The 23364-nt window shown below is 48.6% G+C and overlaps 1 protein-coding gene across 10 annotated transcripts in view; it reads left to right on the forward strand.

Annotated features, from left to right (window-relative positions):
- The window catches only part of TTC39A (tetratricopeptide repeat domain 39A), a 51108-nt gene extending 35789 nt beyond the window's left edge, over positions 1-15319 (forward strand). For 6 of the 10 annotated variants that reach the window (XM_082429829.1, XM_082429833.1, XM_082429831.1 and 3 more), the window contains 10 exons: positions 1121-1229; positions 1673-1740; positions 1822-1881; positions 2812-2973; positions 8045-8136; positions 10087-10207; positions 12382-12493; positions 12914-13028; positions 13950-14066; positions 14599-15319. In XM_082429829.1, the coding sequence (XP_082285955.1) occupies positions 1121-1229; positions 1673-1740; positions 1822-1881; positions 2812-2973; positions 8045-8136; positions 10087-10207; positions 12382-12493; positions 12914-13028; positions 13950-14066; positions 14599-14722 (1080 nt within the window). In that variant the 3' untranslated portion in view covers positions 14723-15319. The other 4 variants (XM_082429836.1, XM_082429837.1, XM_082429835.1 and 1 more) reach the window with 4 other exon arrangements.
- The last annotated feature ends 8045 nt before the right edge of the window (positions 15320-23364 follow it).

Consider the following 23364-nt stretch of genomic DNA (forward strand, 5'->3'; position numbering starts at 1 on the left):
AAGGGTGTGTGTGAAGAGCAGCTCCTGGGGTCCTCCTTCAGGGGCCTGGGGCCATATTCTCTGAGCCTGGCAGGTGTCAGGAACCTGGTCCTTCTCCCCTCAGAAGACCTTGAGCAAGTCCCTTCCCTTGGGACCATTTTCTGGTCTGGGAGATGCCCAAGGGAAGCCCTACTGTGCATTGGGCCTTGAGGTGGAAACCAGAGGACTCAAGCACCCAGAGGCTTTACTGAGGGCAGGAACCTGAGTGCCAGGTAGCAGATCAGGGAGGGCTCCCTGGTGGAGGAGGCCTGACGTGGTACAAGGAGCATTAACCTGGAAGTCAGGAGCCCTGCGTCAGTCCAGCCTCATCCCCTTCTCCCTGTGAGTCTGAGCAAGGCCCGCCCTCCTCTGGGCCTCTTTTTTTGTAAAACAAGGGGCTTTTTTTTTTTTTTTTTTACAGGAGGTCAATGTTTCTCCAACTTGGACTTTCTCCGGCCCTTCCTGATTTTTGCCATGTCCACACACCTCTATATTATTACTTATGTATCATTTTTCTCAAATGTGATTCATATTTTTTACTTAAATTTATTTAAAGGAAACATTACTACACAGAAAACCCATATTATGTGACACGATAAGAACATAATCATAACAATTAATACTACAAGAACTGAGCAATCTTACGAAAGCCCTGTCTGTGCCCTGAGCCTGTGGTTAGGAGTATCTGCCTCCTTGTCATTCCTACTCCCCCACCAGACTTGGGGCTGCTCATGGCCTTGGTGCCCACTGTGGGGACTGAGCAAGTGAATAAAGGGGGGAATGGGGAAGGGGCTATTGAGGAGGTAGGGGACACCCACGCCTTTGCCCTGGCTGTGGCAGCGGTGTCCCCTGCCCTCAGGAAGATGGCTGAGGCACTGAGAGGGGCAGCCCCTTGTTCGAGGTTGCACAGCCTGGGAGCAGCTGACCCGGCCTCCAGGGCTCCAGACTCGGAGCCCAGCACTCTCTGGTCCCTTCTGTGGCAGCGTTGCCCTCACACCTGTCCCGTGACTTCCCAGGCCCCTCCCCACCTCCCTGGGTCCCGTGGTGGACCCTGGGGAGCTCAGGCCTTGCTGGCCTCAGCCAGTCCCCGTCTTTCCTCCAGGACTACGGGCTGCTGCAGCTGGAGGAGGGGGCATCGGGGCACAGCTTCCGCGCCGTGCTCTGTGTCATGCTGCTGCTGTGCTACCACACCTTCCTCACCTTTGTGCTCGGTAGGAGCGTGCTCGGGGCGAGTGCTGGGGCCTCTGGGCTTTGGTTGGCTCTAAGGGCAGCGGGTGAGAGGGCAAGGGGCTGCAGACCCTGCTTGGGCCCCCAGGACTGGGCATGAGGCACTGAAACCAGAAACAGCAGAGCCGAGTCAACTGTCCTGGGGCCTGGCCTGCAGGCCACTCGCTTCCTCACAGTGTGACTGGGTTCCAGCCCCAGTTTTCTCATCTGTGAAATGGGGGTGGGTCATGCCCACCTCAGAGAGGGTGTGAGGATGCTGTAGGCTGTGCTGTCTAATTCAATCCTCACATCACCCTGGAGATAGAAGAGTTATCATCCCATTTCATAGAGGGGGAGCGGAGACCCTGAGAAGCCCCTGGTAGGTTGCTGGGAGGAGGATCACCAGGGAGGATGGTGACGTGTCCTATTGTCCCCCCACCTCCTTCAGGCACTGGGAACGTCAACATCGCGGAGGCAGAGAAGCTCTTGAGACCCTACCTGAAGCGATACCCTAAGGTGAGCCCTACCTCCTGGCAGATACTCCCAGCCGACGTGTGCCTTGTGGGCCCACACGGACCCACATGCGTGTTGTTGCAGGGCGCCATCTTCCTGTTCTTTGCGGGGCGGATTGAAGCCATTAAAGGCAATGTTGACGCGGTGAGTAATGGGGGTCGGAGCCAGTGCTGGAGGGCCCTCGGGTCTCCCAGGCCAGTAGGAAAACACAGATACACACAGACGAACTCGGGGACAGGGCAGACTGGGAGGAGGGCCCCGAGAGAGGACTTACGAGAGAGCGGGGGCAGGAGAGGCACTTCTGACTGAGACAGTCTGGGAAGACGAGGGAGGAGTTGGCATTTGTGGTGAGTAGGATTTGAACGGGAGATGGAGGGCTGCGGCATCCTTGAGTGAGGCAGAGAGGTGGGAAGACCCGCTGTCCAGGGCAGGGCGACAGGCTGGAACCTGGTGCCAGGGGGTGAAGCGGGCACCTTGAGGGTCTGGCTAAGGAGTCTGGGCTCTGTAGCTGGGAGGGAGCCGTCGAAGGGGTGAGAGGGGGGAGGGTCACGGTCCGGGCAGAATCCCCAGCATTAAGCCAAGGCCCAGGACGGACTCCGTGACCTGGAGTTCTGGCGTCTCCTGCTGGTCCTGGCTGTGGTTCCTCAGGCAGCAGGACAGATGCCCCAGGTCCAGGTCACTTCATGGGAGCTTCTGGAACCTTTGGAGTTTGCTCTGAGGCATAGACGTTATTATATCACTTTAATATTAGCACTTTCCACTGCCTGTTATCCCTCCATTATAGCTCTGTCCCACCCTTTCATTTTGTGCTGCAAGACCAGAGTCCCCAGGAGGGGCAATAACTGGGCCCAAGGTCGTGTAAGACTTAGGCGGTAGAACCAGGACTGGAGGCCACAACTCCTGTCTCCCCGATGCTGCCCCTCGCCCCCTCCCCGAGCCTGGCACAGGGCTGGGCCGCTGTGCACGGCAGGAGGCTGGGGCTACTGTGGAGCTGGGTGGGGACAGAGGGTGCAGAGAGCGGGGTGGGGGCGGGCCAGGGGTCGCCCACCGAAGCTGACCGGCAGGTGCCCACAGGCCATCCGGAGGTTCGAGGAGTGCTGCGAGGCCCAGCAGCACTGGAAGCAGTTCCACCACATGTGCTACTGGGAGCTGATGTGGTGCTTCACCTACAAGGGCCAGTGGAAGATGGCCTACTTCTACGCAGACCTGCTCAGCAAGGAGAACTCCTGGTCCAAGGTGGGCTGACACCATGTGCTGGGGGCACGGGGGGACCAGGCCAACCCAGACTGGCCATGAGCCCCCAGAGCAAGGGCCAAACCCCTAACTGAACGCAGATGTCTCAGCTGGAATTGAACCAAAACCACAAATTCTACTAGGCCTCAGGGTTGGAAGAAACTAAAGACCATGAGGAACAGATGACCTTTAGAACTACAGTGTGTCGAGATTTTTAGTCACAAGGGACAGAAGTGTGTGTTGTGACTCACATGGTCTATGTGAGTGTCGCCCAACAGAACTTTCCATTACCGTGGAAATGCTCTATTTCTTTTTTTAAAATTAATTTATTAATTTATTTTTGGCTGCGTTGGGTCTTCGTTGCTATGCACGGTCTTTCTCTAGCTGCGGCGAGCGGGGGCTGCTCTTCGTTGCGGTGTGCGGGCTTCTCATTGCAGTGGTTTCTCTTGTTGCGGAGCACGGGCTCTAGGTGCGTGGGCTTCAGTAGTTGTGGCATGTGGGCTCAGTAGTTGTGGCATGCAGGCTCAGTAGTTGTGGCGCACGGGCTTAGCTGCTCTGCGGCATGTGGGATCTTCCCAGACCAGGGCTCGAATCCGTGTGCCCTGCATTGGCAGGCGGATTCTTAACCACTGCGCCACCAGGGAAGTCCCGGAAATGCTCTATTTCTGCACTGTCCAATGTGGTAGCCCCTAGCCATACGTGCACACCAAGCACTCAAAATGTGCCTACTGCAATTGGGAAACTGGATGTTTTCAATTTTATTCCATTTTAACTAATTTAAATGTAAAAAGTCACATGGAGCTAGTGGACATAGTACCTGACTATGCGGGTGTAAACACAAAAGGCTCAGTGGTTCATATAACTGAAAATTCTAGGCACATCTGACTTCAGGTAGGGCTGAATGCAGGAATTCAAATTATGTCGTCTGGGCTTGTTTTTTCCACCTGGGACTGTGCTCTCCTCTATGACATCTTTGCCGTACAGGCAGGTTCTCTCCATGTGCCAGCAGGGTGGCTACGGGCTGCCTGCCCCTAACTCACATCTTCCCTTTGGTTTCAACCAGAGTTGAATAGATAGAGCCTCATTGGTCTGGCATAGATCACAAGTCAATGCCTGGAAACAGGGGTGGGAGGACCCCTCATGGATTGGGAGTAGGAGATGGGTGGTTCCCCAGAAGAAAAATGAGGTAATGCCCCAGAATAAGTGTGGATGGGGGTGGGCATTAAAGAGATGCCATGTAGGCAAAACGAAGCAAAACAGATGCTCAGCACAGCATCTTATAGCTTATAACATCATGGTAAGTGATGGAATAAGTATCAGGCGTTACCATCATAGTAACGATAGCACAGACTTCTGAACCAAGGGTCTTAGAGTCATCTAGATCATCACAGAGCATCTGGTAGTGTCAAAACCATAGCACTTGTGTCTCAGTGACCTTAAATCCCTATTTCTCATCTCTCCCCCACCTCTGCATGAAAGTCCCTTTTCAGTCCGCCTACCCGGGGCCCAAGCTGAAAGGGAACTCTCCGGCTGTGGGCAGGTGGGGCTGGCAGGAGGAGTGGGCTCTCTCGGAGCCCTGTGTGCCCAGGCGTCGTCTCCATCAGGCACATGAGGGACACTGAGGCTTAGGGCGTGTGACTTTCCTGGGCCACACAGCTGTTGCTGACAGACACTGGATTTGAAGACAGTTCTGTGTGACTCAAAGGCCTCTGCTTTTCCCTTGCTCCTCAAGTCCTCCCAGGGAGGCCCAGCTTGCCCTGAAACCAGCCTCCTGTTGAAGGACTTCCTCAAGCCCAGGCCCTGTGGGCCCAGCATTCATTCCTCCTCACCTCCCACTCCCAACACAGCCTCGGGGAACCTTTTTAAACTAAAGTGACCTAGAATCCTTCTTGTGAAGTGGGGCAGGCAGCTGGGCCCACCTACCCTGGGAAGGAGAGACCTGGGGTGGCCACACGGCCGCTGTGCGGAGCAGAGGGAGGACGAGGCCTCCCAGGTGTCAGGAAGTCTGGCTTCCTGAGTCGGCTCAGTCTCCAGCTCTGTGACTTTGGGGTGGTCAGCCCCTCTTTCTCTGCAACGCTTTCCTCAGAAGGGTTTCCTGTGAAAGTAGGGGTTGTGGCACCCCGAGTTCTGGGGCTTCATTCATCCCTAATCTCCAGCACTTGGTCACCAGAGTCCACCAACTTCCAGCTCTAGGAGGTTGGCCTGTGGCCACTGCCATACGTGCCGGTCCCTCTGCTCAGCATTCTTCTCTGCCTGTGCTATGCCGAGTCGTCCCTTTGGGCCCGTCGCGTTTCCCGCAGTGCTCGCAGCTTGGGTGAGCAGAAACCAGATGGTGCCAACTGTGTGCTCAGTGCTGTGACGGGGGATCTGAGGGGAGCTCTGAGGCATCCCTGGGCGGCCCAGCCAAGGGCACAAGGAAGGCTTCTGGAAAAGGAGATGTCTGAACTGAACCTCGAAGGAGGAGGAATTAGGGTGGCAGAGTGGAGGAAGTGGAAGTTCTCTCCCCAAACCGAGAGAACTGCAGGGGCGTAGGGTTTGTGGGTGGGAGTGCAGAGGGACTGTGGAGGGACCATTCCCCTCTAAGCCACTCGCTGTAAGCTTCTTGAGGACAAGGACTGTCTGATATCCCAGAGCCTGGTAGAATAATCCAGCAAAATAAATATGTGGACTCAATAGGCAAACAGATAACTCTGGGAGACAGGAGTCCCATCAGGGAAGGTGGCTGCAGTTTTCCATCAGTGTGGCCCCATAACATCCCCTGGTAACTTGCATGTCCATGGGTCTCACAACTCTAGGTCACTGCGTCCATCCTAATTCCTGTGGACTCAGTGAGGGTGCGCTGTCCGGGGGGAGGAGGAGAAGGCTCTTAGAGGAAGCCAGCAGACGAGCCTGGCAGAGAAAGGACAATGGCATCCCAGGCAGAGGGACAGCACAGGCAAAGGCCTGAGGTGAGTTCAAGGAGGGATGGGGAAGAGTGGCCAGAAGAGGAGGAGCCAGAAAAGCAGGTCACAAGGGCCCTGAGTGGCTGTTTGGGCTTCAGTCTGACAGTGGGGGAGCCCATGCTTGTGGCTTAGATTCGTGCTTTTAAGAAATCCCTCCTGCAGTCGCTGGGCACGCTCACACGCCGCCTCCTGTTCTAGGGCAGGACATACGCAAATGAACCGAGCAAAGATCCCCTCAAGGCTCATGTTCTAGTGGGAAGAGAGAGAGAGACAGGAAACACACAAATAGATGATGTACAGTGTAACATAACGTCAGGTTCCAGGAAGTGCGATGAAGAAAAATCGGGTAAGGTGCGGGTGCAGGGCGTGATGAACAGTGTGGTCAGGGGAGGCCTGTCTGAGAAGACACCAGAATGGAGTGAAGAGGCGAGCCGTGTGGACATCTCCGTGAAGAACAGTCCAGGCAGAGGGCATTGGTAGATATTAGGGCAAGTGGGGGAGGAAGCTGAAGCCGTGAGTTGATGTGTTCTGGAAACAGCCCGGAGGCCAGTGTGGCTAGAGTGATATGAGTGAGGGGGCAACAGTGGAGGGGAACTGGAGAGGGAACGGGGCGGACTGCACAGGGTCTCGCAGGCCGTGACCGGGAATTTGGATGTTCTCCTAAGTGTGATGGGATACCGTGAGATGATGTTTAGGAGGGACTGATGTGATCTGATTCTGAAAGGTCAGAGCGGCAGGTGGTGTGGAAAATGGCTTGCAGGGGCAGGAGGGGGAGCAAGAGATCGGTTAGGAAACCGTGTGGACTAGGGCAGTAGAAAGACATCCCTGGTGGCCCGGAGCAGGGAGATGCAGTGGAGGCTTGTGCAATAATTGAGGTGAGGGCTAGGGCAAGGCCAGTGGGATTTAGGAGCTATATAGGAGGTAAAATCATGAGGGCTTGGTGGCTCACTACTAGGGCCGGGGAGGGGGAGAAGGCACAGATGACACTGGGAGGTTAAAGAAGGAATGGGGAACAGATTTCACAGAGGGGAGCTTCTTCTCAGCACACCCGACAAAGACCAGCTTTTCCTCATGTTGGGAAGGGCAGACTTCGGTGCTGAGGGCAGACTGGAACTGGGAGTAGCCCTGGGCTTCAGCATGGGTGGGGCTCCCAGGTGGAGGTTGCGTCCCACCTTCTCCTAAGACTAGACTCCAGAATGTCCTGCTCCCTTTCCTCCTCCACCCGCTACACTTGTTTGCTGGGTAGCTGCCCCAGGTGGCAGGAGCTGTGGTTCAAGACTTGGCCACTGGAGGGCAGCACAGAGCCAGACTCCCCTGGCACTGGACTTCAGGCAAAGGGGAGCGGCTTTCGGGGATGGATCTTTGGGGTGGGGTTGTGGCAGCTGTCAGTGGCGGCTGTGGATCCAGTGGGCAGACCCTTGAAGCCACACAAACCTGGGGTCGCTCCCAGCTCTGCTCCTAGCAGCTCTGCTGTCCCAGGAAGTAGAGGTGGGGTATGGATTCCTTTCTGGCATTGTCTTTGGGATCAAGTGAGGTGATGTATGTAGAGTGCCTGGCACACAGCAAGGTAGTTTCACCAAGGAGCCCTGAGCTGAGCCCTGACCCAGGGCCCTGCTCATTCTTCTGGCCTCACACCTCTTCTTGTACACATCCCATGCTTTATGCTAGTGATTTGTATCCTACGTACACACATCTCTGCCCTCCCTGGCTTTGATCAGGCTGTTCCCCTTGCCTGGAAGATCCTTTTTCTGTCTCTGTGAATCTTCCCATTGGCCTTCAAGGGCCCAGTCTGAAGTGGCTGCTTCCCTGAAGCCCATGCTGCCCCGTCTTTGTGTCTCCATCCTGTCCTCAGCACCACCCCGTGCATCCTCTAGTTGCTTGCGTCTGCCCTGCTGCTTCGGAGTGGAGAGGGGCAGCTGCTTAGACATGGCCCATCGTGGATTTAACTCCTAGCTCAAATCCTCAAGCTGCTTCGGCTTCCTTGCCCAGTTTCTCCCCTGGGGCTTGGGGATAATATAATGTCAGCTACTATGCTGGGCCATAGTGAGGTTCCAGTAAGGTACTGGTGCCAGTTCAGGACTGTGATTGGAGGGCGGGTTGCTCACACCTGACTGTTGCTCTGCCTCACACAGGCCACCTACATCTACATGAAGGCCGCCTACCTCAGCATGTTTGGGAAGGAGGACTACAAGCCATTCGGGGATGACGAAGTGGAGTTGTTTAGGTGGGTCCGACCGTTGCAGCCCATCGCAGGCCCTGCCCACAGCCAGCCTGAGCAGAGGGAGGTGGTGGGGTTGTCGCCTCCCCGACACTCCCCCACAGTCACCCCACGTGCCTGTCCTTCCCTCCCATCGCTGCCGGCGCCTCCTGCTGCCGCTGGTGAGAGCCCTTTGAATCCATTCAGAGGTTTTCTTTCACAAAAGTGGTTTTGTCAACATTCTTTCCACTGAACCTCTTTCACCTGGAGTGTAGGACAGATGTGGACACTGAGGTCCAGAGAGCTTCCTTCTGCTGAGTACACCTGATCCACTGAGAAAAGCAGAGCTGGAATCACATAAACAGGATAAAATCTAGCCTCTGCCATTTGTTAGCTGTGTCACCTTGGACAATTTCAGGATCTGTAAAATGGGAATAACAACCTCTGCCTTTGCAGTGTTGTTTTGCAAATCAAATAGAGAATAGATTTAAAGAGCCTGGGGTAGGGCCTGGAGCCAATAAATGGCTGTTTTTATTCTTATCTGCACTACTGTGTTTGCCTTCTGCGAAGGGCCTAGAGCAGGGCTCAGCCATGGCAGGCTGAGGATGGAGCCTAGGGCGTTCCTCCAGTCAGGGTTGGCCCCAACATGCAACATGCTAGGTAACCCTAGCTTCCTGGGCTGTCACAGTCACAGGGTGTTTATCATTTACTGAGTGACTTTGTGTCTCCATCTTATGTAACTCTTCCAGAAGATCTGTGAGGGTAAGAATCTGTGGGGGAGGAAGAGTAATTTTTTCTCCATCCTTCTAGGTTCTTGGCTGAGACCCTCATAATAAGATTAACAGGAGAAAAGCAAACAGAAGTTTAATAACTCCTGTATACATGGGAGAGACTCAGGAAAACTGAGTTAACTCTCTGAAATGGCCCGAGCCATTACCTTAAGTGCCATCTCCAGCTAAAGGGCAAAAGAAGATTTGGGGGGATAGGGAGCCAGTTGTGGGAGGTTTTCAGGTAAAAGAGGGTATATGGTTGTTACGCAGATTTGTCTCTGCCTTCTCCATTGATAAGTTTCTAGAGATTTAGTTATCCTCCTCTTCCTGGTACAGAGAGAGATAACCTTACAAATGGAGATTTCCCTTATAATGTTAATGTCTCGTACAAAAAGGTAACTTCTACTAGGTTTTCAGAGCTTTTTGTGTGTCTGCTGTTTCTTAAAAAGAATCAGCCTAAAATAATCTTTATGCCAAAGAAGGATATTTGGGGGTAACGACTTCTCCCTTTCATATCGTCGTCTCCATTTGAGGGATGAGAAAGCAGGCCCAGAGCGGTTGCACAGTGAATAAGCAGGGGAGGTGTTTGGTGGGGGACCTCACAACTAGGTCCAGCTGTTTGCTGGGCCTGGACAGCTCAGGTCTGAAGGTCACAGCCATACCCCCATGATTGTGGCAGAGATCGAGGGTAAGGCGGAGCTGGGTGGGTGAGGCCCCAGATGTGGAGGCTTGCCCAGCTGCATACCACATTTTACTGTACCCTTGGGAACAGCTGAGGAGGCCACAACTCACGTGGCCAAAGTTAATGAAAGGTTTGTGCTGTGTGGTCTTGGGCAGGTCCTTCCCTTTATGAGTTTTAATCTCCTCTGTGAAAGTAGGGTCAGACTTCTGCTGGGCCCTTAGGAAATGGGGGCTGGGAGCAGAGAGGGACAACTAAAAGGCAGAGCAGGCCTGGGGGGTTTGTGTACATTCTCGCCTCTGCCTGCTGCTGCAGGGCAGCCCCTTGCCTGGCCCCAGGAAGTGCTCGGGTCTTGGGCAGGGCCCGTGAAATAAGGCCAGAGCCACAGGCTGCGAGTCCAACGCTCTCATCATGTAGATGGGGAAACGGAGGCCCAGAGAGGGGCCAAGCAGAGGCTGGGCAGGCTGGGGACTCTGTCCTTTCCAGCATTTTCTCGCCCTCTCCCCACCCTCCTCATCTCTTCCACAGAGCTGTGCCGGGCCTGAAACTCAAGATTGCTGGGAAATCTCTACCCACAGAGAAGTTTGCCATCCGGAAGTCCAGACGCTACCTCTCCCCCAAACCTATCTCATTGCCCATCCCTGCTCTGGTGGGTAGGAGGGTCTTGACTGGCCCTGAACTCCAGTTTGGGATTGTGGGGATGAGCTGAGAGCCAGGGATATAGCCACTGACCCCGGGGGAAGTGGATGAGGGAAGAAGACCTCATGCCTCAGGGGCCTGGAGAGGATTTCACAATTCACCTGGGACTGGGTGGGGGACACAGATGAGCTCCAGCCTGCCTCAACCTCTGAGAAAGCACTGGTCTACTAGGGATGGGGGTGGGGAGACAGGTGAGTCGGCTGCAGGCACCTCAAGGCAGAGAGAGCAGCCCCCCCAGACAGCCCCGCACCCCTGTTCCCAGGCAGAGGCATCCCTCGGCTGTTTGTGTTTCCACCCTGTTTCTGTCTTGTTGTTTACACTGTCCCGCCTTCACTGGACCAAGATTTTCTGAGGCTGGGACCATGTTATATTACAGTCAACTCTGAAATAACAGCAATTGCTGGCATTGTTATTGGGCACTTGCTGTGTTCAAGGCTCCTTATACCCATTGCCTATGGCCTCATTTGATCCTCACAACAACCCTCTTAGTAGGTGCTGGTGGCATCTCCATTTTACAGAAAAGGAGATAATAAGGCCTAATAGATAAGTAAGAAGATAAAATATCTAGTAAGTAGATAAGATATAAGTAGAAAAATGAAATAACTTGTCCAAGTCCCATAGCTAGTGAGTTAGCCAGAATTTGAACCCAGGTAGTCTGGTTCCAGAGCCCATATTCTGAACCACGGTTTTGATGCTAATTCCATGCATGATTTGAGCAGGCATCAGAGAAGTTTCTAGTTTGTTAAGAGTCCTTGTTATTCAAATAATAAGGCAGCCAGAAAGGTAGAAAGGGTGCTGCTTCAGAGACCTGGCTCTGCTATTCACTAATTGTGTGACCCTGTGTAGGGTCCCCTTTCCCTTAATGTAAATAATAATATATTCCTTGCCCATTTCATAGGGCAGTTATGAGAATCAGCTGATAAAACATGTTAAACACTTCAGAAATCAAAAAGTTCAATATTTATGTAGAATTTATTTAGAGCTCGTATCCTGAATAGCTTTAAATAAAATTTGAGCTATTTTACAGTTTAAAATATACAGTAAAGCTATTATCAAATGGGGGCATATGTTGTAAGGAAGGGCAGGGGAAGCAACTATATCAGAAATTTAGGGGAGAATTTCGAAAACTATAATCTGCAAAATGCTATTTGTGCATAAAATGATTTCTGTGATTAAATACATTTGGGAAAGACTGGCCTAAACAAAGTTTATATACTGTAGACCTTCTTGGAGCCTTTATATGCTAATCTGCATGGTAGGTCTCCAAGGAGAAGCTTGAAGATGCAGTTTTTCCCTAACTTATTTGGCCAAAGAACAATCTTTTAATGGAACACTTGCTAACTTGAGACCATATAGCAATTTGATAAAACCTTGTCTAAACTTAAAATTCCTCCCTGGAACATAACAAAAGCCATGACAAAAGTCTTTCTAGAACTTTATGTATACAAATCACTTTCACATCCATTGCCTGGTTTGATAGTTTAGGAAATGCTAATCTAAGCTAACAGAATTACTAGAATGAAAATTTAATTTAGTATTCTGAACTTCCTGGCAGTTAAGGCAAAAAAAGGAATCAGATATGTTTCATAGATGGATACTCAAGCTCAGTGCCTTGGCAAAATAGGAGCGAAGGTAACATGGTCTTAAGCTCCTGAAGTGCTTAAGTAAGTTATGGTTCCTCCAGTATAGGAGGCCCTATTAGCTGGAGCAAGGAGGAGGACTCCCTGGAGAGTGTGGGGCATGACCTGGTCCTCAAAGAATGGGAAGAGTTGGGACACAGAGAGATTGGGAGAGAGCAGAGTAGTGCCCCAGGAAGCCATGAGCAGAAAAGTAACTGAAAACTATCGGCAGCTATGAGTAGAAGAGTGAGAATACGCGTCCATCTTAAATTCTCACTGGCGTAAGGAGAGAGCTCAATAATAAGTAAGAGATAAGACTCCCCCTAACTCCCTCAAGTCCACAGCTTCAAAGGCTGGGCTGAGACTTGTCAAGGCTGGGCTGAGACTTCTAGAGTTAGAAGGGCCTTTAGTGATCCTCTGATCTGAGCTACCCATTTTACAGATGGGGAAACTTGAGGCCCCACTGGGGAGGAAACCTGGGACTGACTTGCTCCCCTGCCCCCAGGAAATGATGTACATTTGGAATGGCTACGCTGTGATTGGGAAGCAGCCGGAACTCACAGATGGGATACTTGAGATTATCACCAAGGCTGAAGAGTTGCTGGAAAAGGGCCCAGGTGACTACCCGCAGGCCCTTGAACCTGCCAGGCTGGGTCAGACCACAGGTCTTTACAGTTGAAGATTCCCTCTACCAAAAATGTCCTTCCTCACTTCTCTACCCTGGTAATTGTCCTTTGCCTTTCCAGACTGAGCTTCAGTGGCAGCTCCTCCAAGAAGCTGTCCCTTGTCCCCCAGGTAGGGTCAGGGCCTCTTCTGGGCTCCCACAACCCCCGGGCTTCCTTCAATCAGTCCTGGTATCACTGTATTGTCATCGTCTCAGTATCTGTCTTTCCTCCCCAGATGTGAGCTCCCTGAGGATGGGGACCATGTGTGAGCCGCCTCTGTCTCCCCAGGGCCCAGCACAGAGTAGGGGCTCCATGAGTAACTGCTGAAAAAATGAACAAACCTGTCGTCTTCCCTCACTCCCCTATTCTCAGAGAATGAGTACTCAGTGGATGATGAGTGCTTGGTGAAGCTGCTGAAAGGCCTGTGTCTGAAATATCTGGGCCGTGTCCAGGAGGCCGAGGAGAATTTCAGGAGCATCTCTGCCAAGTAAGTGCCTCTGTGGTTGCTCCCGCTCCAGATGGCCTGCTGCTGGGCCCGCGGCTCCAGGGCAGTATTTTCTGGGTTTCTCTTTCCTCATGCACACATGCACAGTGCCTGACTCTGGACTACCCCTACTTGCTCCACATGTACTAGTGTCTATCCTGTGCCAGGACCCTCGCTGGGCACAGATCTTTCCCACGTTGTCCTCTAGGGCCCAGATTGCCCAACTACAGGAGCCCCTCCGCAATGAGTTTCGTGTGAATGGTGCCCCCTGGAGTTTGTAATTTATCAACTCTGCCCTTGGGGAGTGCAGATGTTAGAGAGAGACAGACAGCTACAGGCAGCTCAATCTGGTACGGTGAGGGCTGTGCTAGAGGAAAGCAGAGGACAGCAGGTGCCAGGAGGAGGGAACTAAACCTAATGCTAGATACCAGGAAAGGCTTTCCAGGGATGCCACTTAAATTGGGAAGTTTACCAGGCAGAGAAAGCAAGGAAGGAGGAGTTTTCAGTGGAGTAGGTAGAGCATGTGCAAATGCCTGGACACAGGAAAGACACCTGAGGTTGGGTGACAGTGGTCAGGTCCTTCCCTGCCTGGGTGAGGCTGTAGAGGGAAAGGGTTGCAGATGAAATAAAGGGGGGGTTGGGGACTGAGGTGGGGGTGGGCTAACTAAGGACATACATGAGCCACAGGTTGTCAGGGACTTGGGGCCCCAGGTGCAGAGGATCGGAAGGCTTTGCTGCGGACCTTAAGCCCTCCTCGGGCTAGGCAGCGGGAACCCTCCCAAATTGGAATTCAGGTCAGAAAACCCCACGAGACCATGAGTTGGATCCTCCTATTCGGAAGAGGCTCGGGAGGAGTCTGAAGGACGTGCCTGAAGGATGTCTCAAGAGCAGAGCCTGCAAGCCATGTTTTCCTCTGTCCTGCAGCGAAAAGAGGATTAAATATGACCACTACTTGATCCCAAATGCCCTGCTGGAGCTGGCCCTGCTGTTTATGGAGCAAGGCAGAAATGAAGAGGCTGTCAAACTCTTGGAAACTGCCAAGTAAGGCGTGATTGGCCTTGGTCTGTCCTTTGTTCCCCATAAGTGCAGGGTATGGGCAGAGGAGGCCAGGCAGCAGTGAGGGAGGAGGGTGCTGGCAAAGGCAGTATAGGCAGCCCAGAGGCTGGGCCCATGTCGCTGGGGAACCCAGCTCTCACCTGGCGTAGGGAGGCTTCTTCCTCAATTTACCAATGAGGAATTGAAATCCCAGCATCAGGGACTGTTACCCAGGGTCACACCACAAGCCAGCTGCAGGGCTGGTGTGAAGATGCAGGTCTCCTGCCTTCCAGCCCTTGGATCTACCTCTTGAAACCACTCCTTCAAGCTCAGGGACCCAACAACAGGACCAAGAGTGGCACCAGAGGGCATGATAACAGGTAATCCCTATTAGTCAGGGCCCAACTCTTTCTTTAGACAGAGGTAAGGATCTAAGTCTCTAAAAATGTTCCTTGGCTAGTGGGCTCCCACAGTTCAGACTAAAGGAAAAGCACTTCCTGGAGCAGCCTCATGTGTCTGATTCTGTGGTTTCTTCCAGGCAAAATTATAAGAATTATTCCATGGAATCAAGGACACATTTTCGAATCCAGGCAGCCACACTCCAAGCCAAGTCTTCCCTAGAGAATGGCAACAGATCCGTGGTTTCATCAATGCCCTTGTAGTTTTGTGCAGCATTCCCAGGCTGGAAGACAGAGTCAGCTGGACAGAGAGCTCCTGGAAACATTTCAAAAAGATCCCCTCCCCCTGCCCTGCCGTTGGGGTCCACCGGTGCTCCAGTGCGATGACACAACATAGGTATCTGTGCAGAAGCGAAGCTGGCATTTTCACCAGTGTGGCCAAGGGCCTTTGCCAAGGACAGAGTAGCTGGAGCCCTCTGCCTGCCCTATCACATATACGGGTACTTGTTTTTCACTGTGATGTTTAAGAGAATGTATAAACAGTTGTTTACATTTTCCTTAGAAATACATTGATGGGATCAAAGTTGGCTTTGGAAAAAACTACCAACCAACCACCTGTAAATCATTGTTTTAACCCATACTGATGTGGAGGTAAATCTATGATGCCAAGGGCCAAAGTGCTTTTCAGACTTCAGCGAGGTCTCAGCTTCCAGGGCTGGAAGGACCCAAAGGAAGATCTGCACCACAGGCTTCGAGGTTTCTGGGGGTTGGACGTAGAGGTTTCACACACTCCCACTACCTTACTTACTTCTTACACTCCCTTTGTAACAACTTTCCAATTTAAAAAAAATCAAACAAACACGTCTTTTTAGTGAGATAATTTTGAGTCCATCTGTAGAAAAAAAAAAAAAATCAATCTTCACCACTAAGGAATAGTGATACCGAGGCCTGAAGGAAGGGGGAGCCCTGTGGCCCTTTCTGTGCCAAAGCCAAGAAGTTTGGCAGGTAAAGTTTCTCAGACACCAGTCTGCTATATGCCAAATTGAAACCACTGGGAATGATTTATGAAACATAAAAATCTTCTGTACTTCCCTTCGAGGTACACTTATTTACTGACAGCATTTTTCTTAGAAACAGAATGGTTATTCTTGGCCTGTTTGTTTCAGATTTTTCAGTTAAGAGAAAAGATATATTTAAGTAATAAAACTTATACACTTAAGAGATCATGCAACATCTATTTCAGTAAAATATGTTGTTGCTTGAATTCTTAGGCTGGGCAGAAAGTTTGAATCAGGAGTCATATGGCTCAGGCATGTTTTATTTAGCCAACATAATGTTTTAAAATTTTTAGAATAAGTTACTAACATTTTAAAATGGGGAGATTTCACAAATAAATCTGGTTTCTGGCATCTTATTTTAATAATCTGGCAATATTGGGCCTCATTCCCACAAGGCAACAATCAGTTGGAGCTGAGTAGAGGCTCTTTTCAACACTTATAATCTTTCTGGCGCCTAAAAGCATCTGAATTTGCACCCAGTGGGACTGTTAAAAGTGAGGACTCAAGTTCGGTGACCAACAAACACCAAGTTTTACCATTCACAATCTAACAGCATACTTCAACTTAACCATTTTCCTGGTAACAATATTCATCTGTGAAAATGTGATTCCTCAAACACATGAATGCAGTTTCTGTAAAGGAAGAACCACAAGATAACTTTTCCAGTCTTCCAGCCTGCTGTACTTAGCAAACACTTTTTAGCATTTGCCAGAAGCCAGGTGGTTTAATCTATTAATATACAACCAAGCTTCCTGTGACTGATGCTGAATGAAGTTATGGGTTTTAGGTAAAGCATATTCTCATTAGGAAAACAAAGCCGAAAACCCTCATCCAAGATCCTCTTTTGCACTTATTTAGTGTACTGTCATAGCAGAAATGCTATGAAAGGAAGATTCCTTATTTATTTTGTTAGAACTAGACAAAAGAATGCTTTCCACAGAGGGCAAGTCCTTTGCAAGCTCTCTCTCCTCCACAGCCTGAATGCTGGGAGCCCAGCCTACTTCCAGGTTGTTGGGCAGGGCAGGTGAAAGGGGTGAACTAGAGCCAGGCTGCTGAATGAAGGTGGCCTGTTGTCCTCCCTCACATATTAGAATGCTACCTATTGAAGTATAAAAGCAGCGCCGGTCACAGGATACCAAACATATAATTTGCAAAATTGCCGTTTACAAAACACTTTCATCTCAATGTTCATTTTAGGTGCTTTTATTCTTAAATTTTTATGCCAGGATGGTTTCCTAGTTGTTGCTATTTCCTGCTGGGCTTCATTAATTAGCCTCTGTCACCTTCACCTCTGGCTGCAGTCTGGCTATGACTTTTGTCTCCTTTATCCTACCTGCAGCTTGAGCTAGTCCATCAAAAACATGTATGTGAGGGAGTTCCCTGGTGGTCCAGTGGTCAGGACTCAGCGCTTTTACTGCCGTGGCCCAGGTTCAACCCCTGGTGGGGGAACTAAGATCCCGCAAGCCGAGTGGCGTGGCCAAAAACAAACAAAAAATGTATGTGAAGCTGAAAATGCTGGGTGTCTGACACCACCATATCCTTGTGCAGAGGCCTCTGAAGGTGAAAATTCTGTCATGGGCTTCTCATTGCGTCTTGAGCCATTTCTGGTCATTGCTTCTCTAACACTGCAGACCTTTCCAGCACATCTGCCCTGGAGAGGCACCTGATCAGGTGAGGAGAGTCTTGGCCTAGAAATAAGGAGACCTGAATTCTAGTCCTTGTTTTGCTACTGCCTTTCAGAGTGACCTTGGGAAAGTCATGGACCCTCTAAAAATTAGTAATTTGGACTAGATTAAGGCTCTTTGCTGCTGTCAACAGTTCTGATTCTAATTCTGGTCAAGTCTGTTTCTGGGCTTTCATCTCCAAAAAGAGGCAACAGATATATACCTCCCTACCTTTTGTCAAAGCCTTGTGCCACCAGGCTACTTACCAGAAGTGATGATAGCCTTCCTCCCAGGACACCCAGAGAGCAAATAATCCTCATTTGGGGAAAGTCTGAATCCTGTGCCACACAGAGGAACTCAGTTGTTAGGAAGCAGCAACTGTGTAACATGCTCTGAATAGGCTCTTGGCTACAGAAAGTCTACCTCTGCCTCTCACTGGTCCCAGGCCTTGGACTGGCAGGGTAGCTTCCAGCACTGTGCTGGTCCCTATCAGCTCTCCCATATGTTGGCAGGATTCCCTATTCCTTATCTCTCAAGTCAGAATGGGAGTGTTTCCAAGACAGCTGTCGTCATTCACAGCAAAAAAGCCACGACCTGACAGCAAAGCCAGGACCCTAAAAGGCCAACGCCAACCAAACACTAGGCTGAGGTCCAGGTGGGAGATTCCCAGCAACTGAAGGGAGCATCAGGAGGATTTTAAAAAGGCCCAGCCTGCTGAGTGCCTGAATCATTCAACGAGGGAATAAAATCCAAAGACACTTTTCTCTGGAGTTACTCCCAAGTTTATCTCTTCTAAGATAATAGGGAGTGGACAACAGTCTTCTTCTCTGCTTCTAATTCAAAGCCCAACAGCGTGCCTTTTCAACGGTTTTCTTATGTCCTTAGCACCATCACACTAATTCAGTAATAAGTGAGAGGTGCCTGGATTCTGAAAACCAAGCAGCAAATGGGAACTTCTCACCCTCGCCCTCAGATGCAGCTTTCCAAGGTTGGAAAGTACACAGCTCTGTGGAAATCTGGTAGAAAGTTCATCACTGTCCAACAGGGTAAGTTAGTCCACAAACAAGGAGCCTCGTTTAGGGGCTTGAAAAATCCATTTCGAAGTAAGCAATCTATGAGTTGCTTCTACTGTCTAGTCAGCTCTTAAGTGACAAAATATAATAGAGCCCTTACTTTGGTAAGACATGCAATTACAGAAGATCGCTATGGACTTCTAAAAGCTGACATTCAAGTTTAATCAGACACATCACAGCTAACACCTCACAGATGACTGGATAGGATGGTTTTGTTTTTCTTCACGTCCCGAACACGCACTTCATAACACCAGATACCATATGCTCTTGGTGGAATAATACTAGCTAATATTAAGTGCAATTTACCAGTTGTGATTCTAAGTACTTTACATTTGAAGTGGAGCTATTATTGCCATTTTACAGATGAGAAAACTGAGAATAGGTTAAATAACTTGCCTAAGACCACACAGCTATTATGCATCAGAAATATTTGAAGTCAGGCAGCTGAACTATAAAGCTCATGCTTTCCTGAACTGCTGGTCAAGCTTTCAAATTATCAGCTTAAAGTCGGATCTGACTTAACATTGACTCTTGGGCCACTGTTAAGTATGGAAAAGGTACTGGCTGGAAACTCAAACACTAGAAATCCTTGGCTTGGAGCACACGGAGCATATGCCTGTGTGGCACGGTTCCCCTGTGGCACTTGGCATCATGAGGTAGGGACAGGGTCTATCTTGGATAAAGACAATCCTTAAGCAACCATATTGCTCATAAAATCATCAGGATGTTGAAGGAAAAGGCATGATCTAATCCCCAGCTGGATAGGTAGAGTTCCAGTCAGCTACTCCAGAGAAGGGAAGTGAACAGATGCAGAGGCTCAGGCCTGGACTGAGGCTTGAGTCCAAACCATATGCTAGAAGAGGTTTGGTGTAAGACAATAAGAGGTAGGAACACTGACAAACTGGGAAGCATATGATGCTGAAGACACTCTTAGAATTTTAAGTTTAAGCACCTAAGAGTGCTGGCTGGCCAAACATATGACACCTGTGGGTCAAAGTGGCCCATGGGCCAGAAATCTGTCACCCTTGGGCTAAAGGTGACTTTCAGACAACTATCTATGGAAAAGAGGTGGTGAGCAAATTCATAAGAGAAAAGCCTGATCTACTAAAAATAGCAACTTTAAATTCTATTAATTACACGGGATCATAGTGGATAAAAGTACAGACTGAATTCAAATTATTCTGCTGCTTTGAGAATCAGTTTATTCTTCTATAAAATGGGGCCAATACCAACTGCTTTACAGGGCTGCTGAGAATAAAAAGAAATCAACTAAGCAAATAGCCCAGCACAGTCCTTAGTATATTAAGAAGGTAAATGTATTGGTCCACACATACTGTGGGAAGGCAGTGGTGAGTTTGGCCTTGGGGATGACTGAATCAATGGCTCTAGTGCATCCATTAGGCCTTCTCCATCTCTTGGCTTTGCTCTTGTGTTAGATTTATTCTCTTGAACTGACTTCTCTGCGTGGCAGTTCAGACCTTACATCCTTACAGCTTTGTGACAAGAAAAGGGCTCCTTTTCCTACCTCCAGTATGAAAAATCCGCAGATAAGGACTCTGATTAGTCTGACTTGGCTTGAATGTCCATCCCTTAGGCCAGTGGTTCCCCAGATCAGCATTAGATATCAGGGAGTTTGTTGGAAATGCAAATTATCAGCCCCCCTCCCCCTGATGCAGGGGTGAGGCCGAACCACCTGAACAAGTCCTCCAGGTAGATCTGATGCACACTGAAGCCTGAGAGCCACTGCCTTGGAAAGGGAGTGAGGTGCTACAATTGGTCTATCTTGGATTACATGCTCGGTTGGGAGTTATTACTAAAAAAGATGGGGTACTGGGCAGACAAAAACATGTATCCAATATGTCATTTCTTTCAAAAGTTGATATACAGGAACTATGACCTGCCAACATTCTCAGGTGAAGGGGAGGATGAGGGCAGTACTGGTTAGAGACAAGGCTTATTAGAAAGCTGCACATTCAGGAAGAGCTTTGCCTTTGCCCTTCCCCTTGCAACCCTCAAAAATCTTTATAAGACCCCAATTTTCCAATGGGAACCTCCTTGACGGTGGCTCCCACTCCATCAGAAATGCTCAGACTCCTTAGGGCTTCTCTTCTTCCCTGCTTTCTCCTTCCCTTCACTTAATAAATATCTGTTGAGCACCTAAATGTCCTGCTGTCATGAAAGTAAACAAATTAGAGCCATGGAGTAAATAAACAGGGGCTGTTGGTCCAGAGGGTAAGAAACCAGCCATCAAACAATCTGGGGAAGTGAACTACAGGATGGAACTACAAAAGATCTAAGACAGGAGAGAGCTTGGCATTTTAGAAAGCACACAAAAAAGTCTAGAAAGTAGAGTACTATGAAAGGAGAGAGGCAGAAAGTCTACTGTCTCCATTAAGAAGCTTGGATTTTACTCTCCACACAATGGGAAGCAATTAAAAGTTTTAAGCAGATGAATGACATCATCCGATTTACTCAAAACTATTTTAACTGCTGTGTGAAGAATGTATTATATAGGGTTAAACATGGAAGTTGGGAGGCCAGTGCCATGCCAAAGGCCAACAGCACCAACTGCTTCTGCTTCATGAGAATTGCCATTAAAATACCTCCTCTTCCCTGCACCAGCTACCACACTTAGAGGGAAAAAATACTTTCAATATGCTGCTAAGTGATAATCAGGCTCTAAGAGTCAATGTGAGTTGGCATTTCTTGTTCTTTACTCTTCATGAGGAATCAGCAACCCAGTTTATCAAAAATCCAAACCCATAAACATGATTCCTTACTTCAAAGATATCTTCAATGCCATTAACACCAAGTTTTAGAAATAATCCTGAGAACAAGGCTTGCAAAAATGACCAACCTGACAATGCCATTAGCACCCATCTCACTACTGAAAAGAAGAATGGTTATTATTCCTCATATCAAAGTAACATCATGGACAGTGATTATCAAAGGCCATGAGGACAAATGGTTTGTGAAAAACAACTTCCCTTCACCGCATACCCTCAAATTGTAGCCATTAACTTACCTGTCTGCTTGAGTTCGGCTACCCTCATGGAAAGAAGATCATTATTCTGCACTATCTCAAAGCTGAAGGACTGGCTGTGATCCTGGAATTGGCAGAATGTAGCTTATCCCCATACCTCTGGTATGGATAGTGCTGGAAGCCAATCTGATAGCACAGTCCAGGCTTCCCAATCCACACAACGCCTAAGACTCGCTTTTGGGTCCTGAATGACTAGATGAACTACTCTATGGCCCCCCAGAGAAAAGCTGGGCCCATCACTTGCTTAGCCAGCCACATCTTCTCGTAAGCATTCATCACTCTGACCAGACTCTTGAGGTAAACCCTCAGTTACCTTTTCCAACTTCTTTTTCTCAGCATGAAGAAATCCAGTCGATAAACACTGCAGTTACACACTGATAAGCACGTATTCAAAGTAAACAGGCACTGCCCATCCTTTGATCACAATCAGTTTTAAATGCCTAAAATCTGTACCTTATTGATAATGCTGCTTCATTCATATGCAGAGAAAACCAAACTTCCTGTGGAAAGCATCCAAAGATGACTAAATCTTCCAGTGGACAGTTTTCTCAACAAACAAAAATGTAAAAGAAAGTTAGTATCTCTTAAAGATTCCATAAAAAATTTATGAAATGGTAGATGGTTTCAGTCTATCAGTAACATTAACTAGATGGATCCAGTTATTATCCTGGGCTAATGCCCATTGCGTAGCGTCATAAGGCAAACAAGAACAATGTGGACAATTAAGATGTGCAGGTAAATCCAAACCCCTTTTGTAAAATTTTACTGAAGCCTCTAACAAAAATTTTATGGATCAGGAAATGGGTTGTAAAGGGATTCATCTGGATTTTCATCCATGCTAAAGAGCAAGGAAACAGCCAAAGGATAAATGGAAAAGCAAAGTCTGGATACTTGTATCAGGACAATCAATATCTGAATAAATAATCACCCAGCACTGCTGTTTTTAGACCCAGAGGCTCTCAGAAGAAGAATTACAAAGTATATTTAAATTAATATTCCCCAGATACATGTGCCTCATCCATTTACTAACTTCTATGTCATTTTAATATAAACGTTAATGTGTTACAATGTAACTCTTAGGAGCTTTAAAAAAAAAAGATGTTATTTTCCTCTAGTTAAAAATAGTACTTTATGTGAAGAGAGAACTAACAAATAGTCCAGTTAACTTTCCCTAAATATATAAAATGAACTTACTACATCTTTTAAACCACTCAGAAAAAGTACTGCTTTAAGGTGTTTTAAATAATGTAATCAAGCTTTTACAGTTACTCCTCCCATTAAACCCTTATGTTTCACTTGAATTACTACAAACTAAAGTCCTCTCTAAATCTGAATTATGAGCATTAAACCACTGCCTGGCCATAAGCAAACACCTATTCTGACAATACAGAACTGAGAAAAAATTCTTTCAGAGACCATTTCTTGATAGCTCTTAGGTAAATCACCTAACAGTGGGTCAACCAGTAACGACATTAAATGCAAACAAAGATGGAAATTTTGTAGTTGGACATTTTTACTCCACACTTTTTAATTTAATGATGGCAAAATACTTAGAAAGTGGGACCAAGGGGGAAGAAATTATAAGGAATTCAGCTATGTCCTCAAAAGGAATAATATAATGCAGTCAGAATAAGACTGCATAGGACGCTGATGGCTCTCATGCCCATGCCTCACATGATGGGGACATCCGAACCAGGCCTGTGTCTTAGGGAAGTCTAGTTGAGTGTAAGACTAGAACAGGGGAGCTACACAGGGTATAGAAGGAGGGGTTACAAACTATCTTCACTAACTTTTTCCATACCCAGTAAAAGGATAGATGATCTTTAAATTCAGGTGGGTAAATTTAGTATTACTTCAGGAGATACTAACCAAAATCCACCTTTTCTCATGTCCACCAATTTCAAAATTAAAGGCTTAAAAAATTAGCTGATTAGCTCTGATGCATTTAACATGCAAGTGTCATCAGCTGACTCTGAGAAACTGATTGCTAGCCAATGCCTTTGTAAGCAAACATGGCCACCAATTGCCTACATTTCCGAATTATGCCAAAGAAACTTACCTTCTTTCC

This window comes from Balaenoptera physalus, assembly GCF_965194825.1.
Source record: "Balaenoptera physalus genome assembly, chromosome: 1".
Lineage (NCBI taxonomy): Eukaryota > Metazoa > Chordata > Mammalia > Artiodactyla > Balaenopteridae > Balaenoptera > Balaenoptera physalus.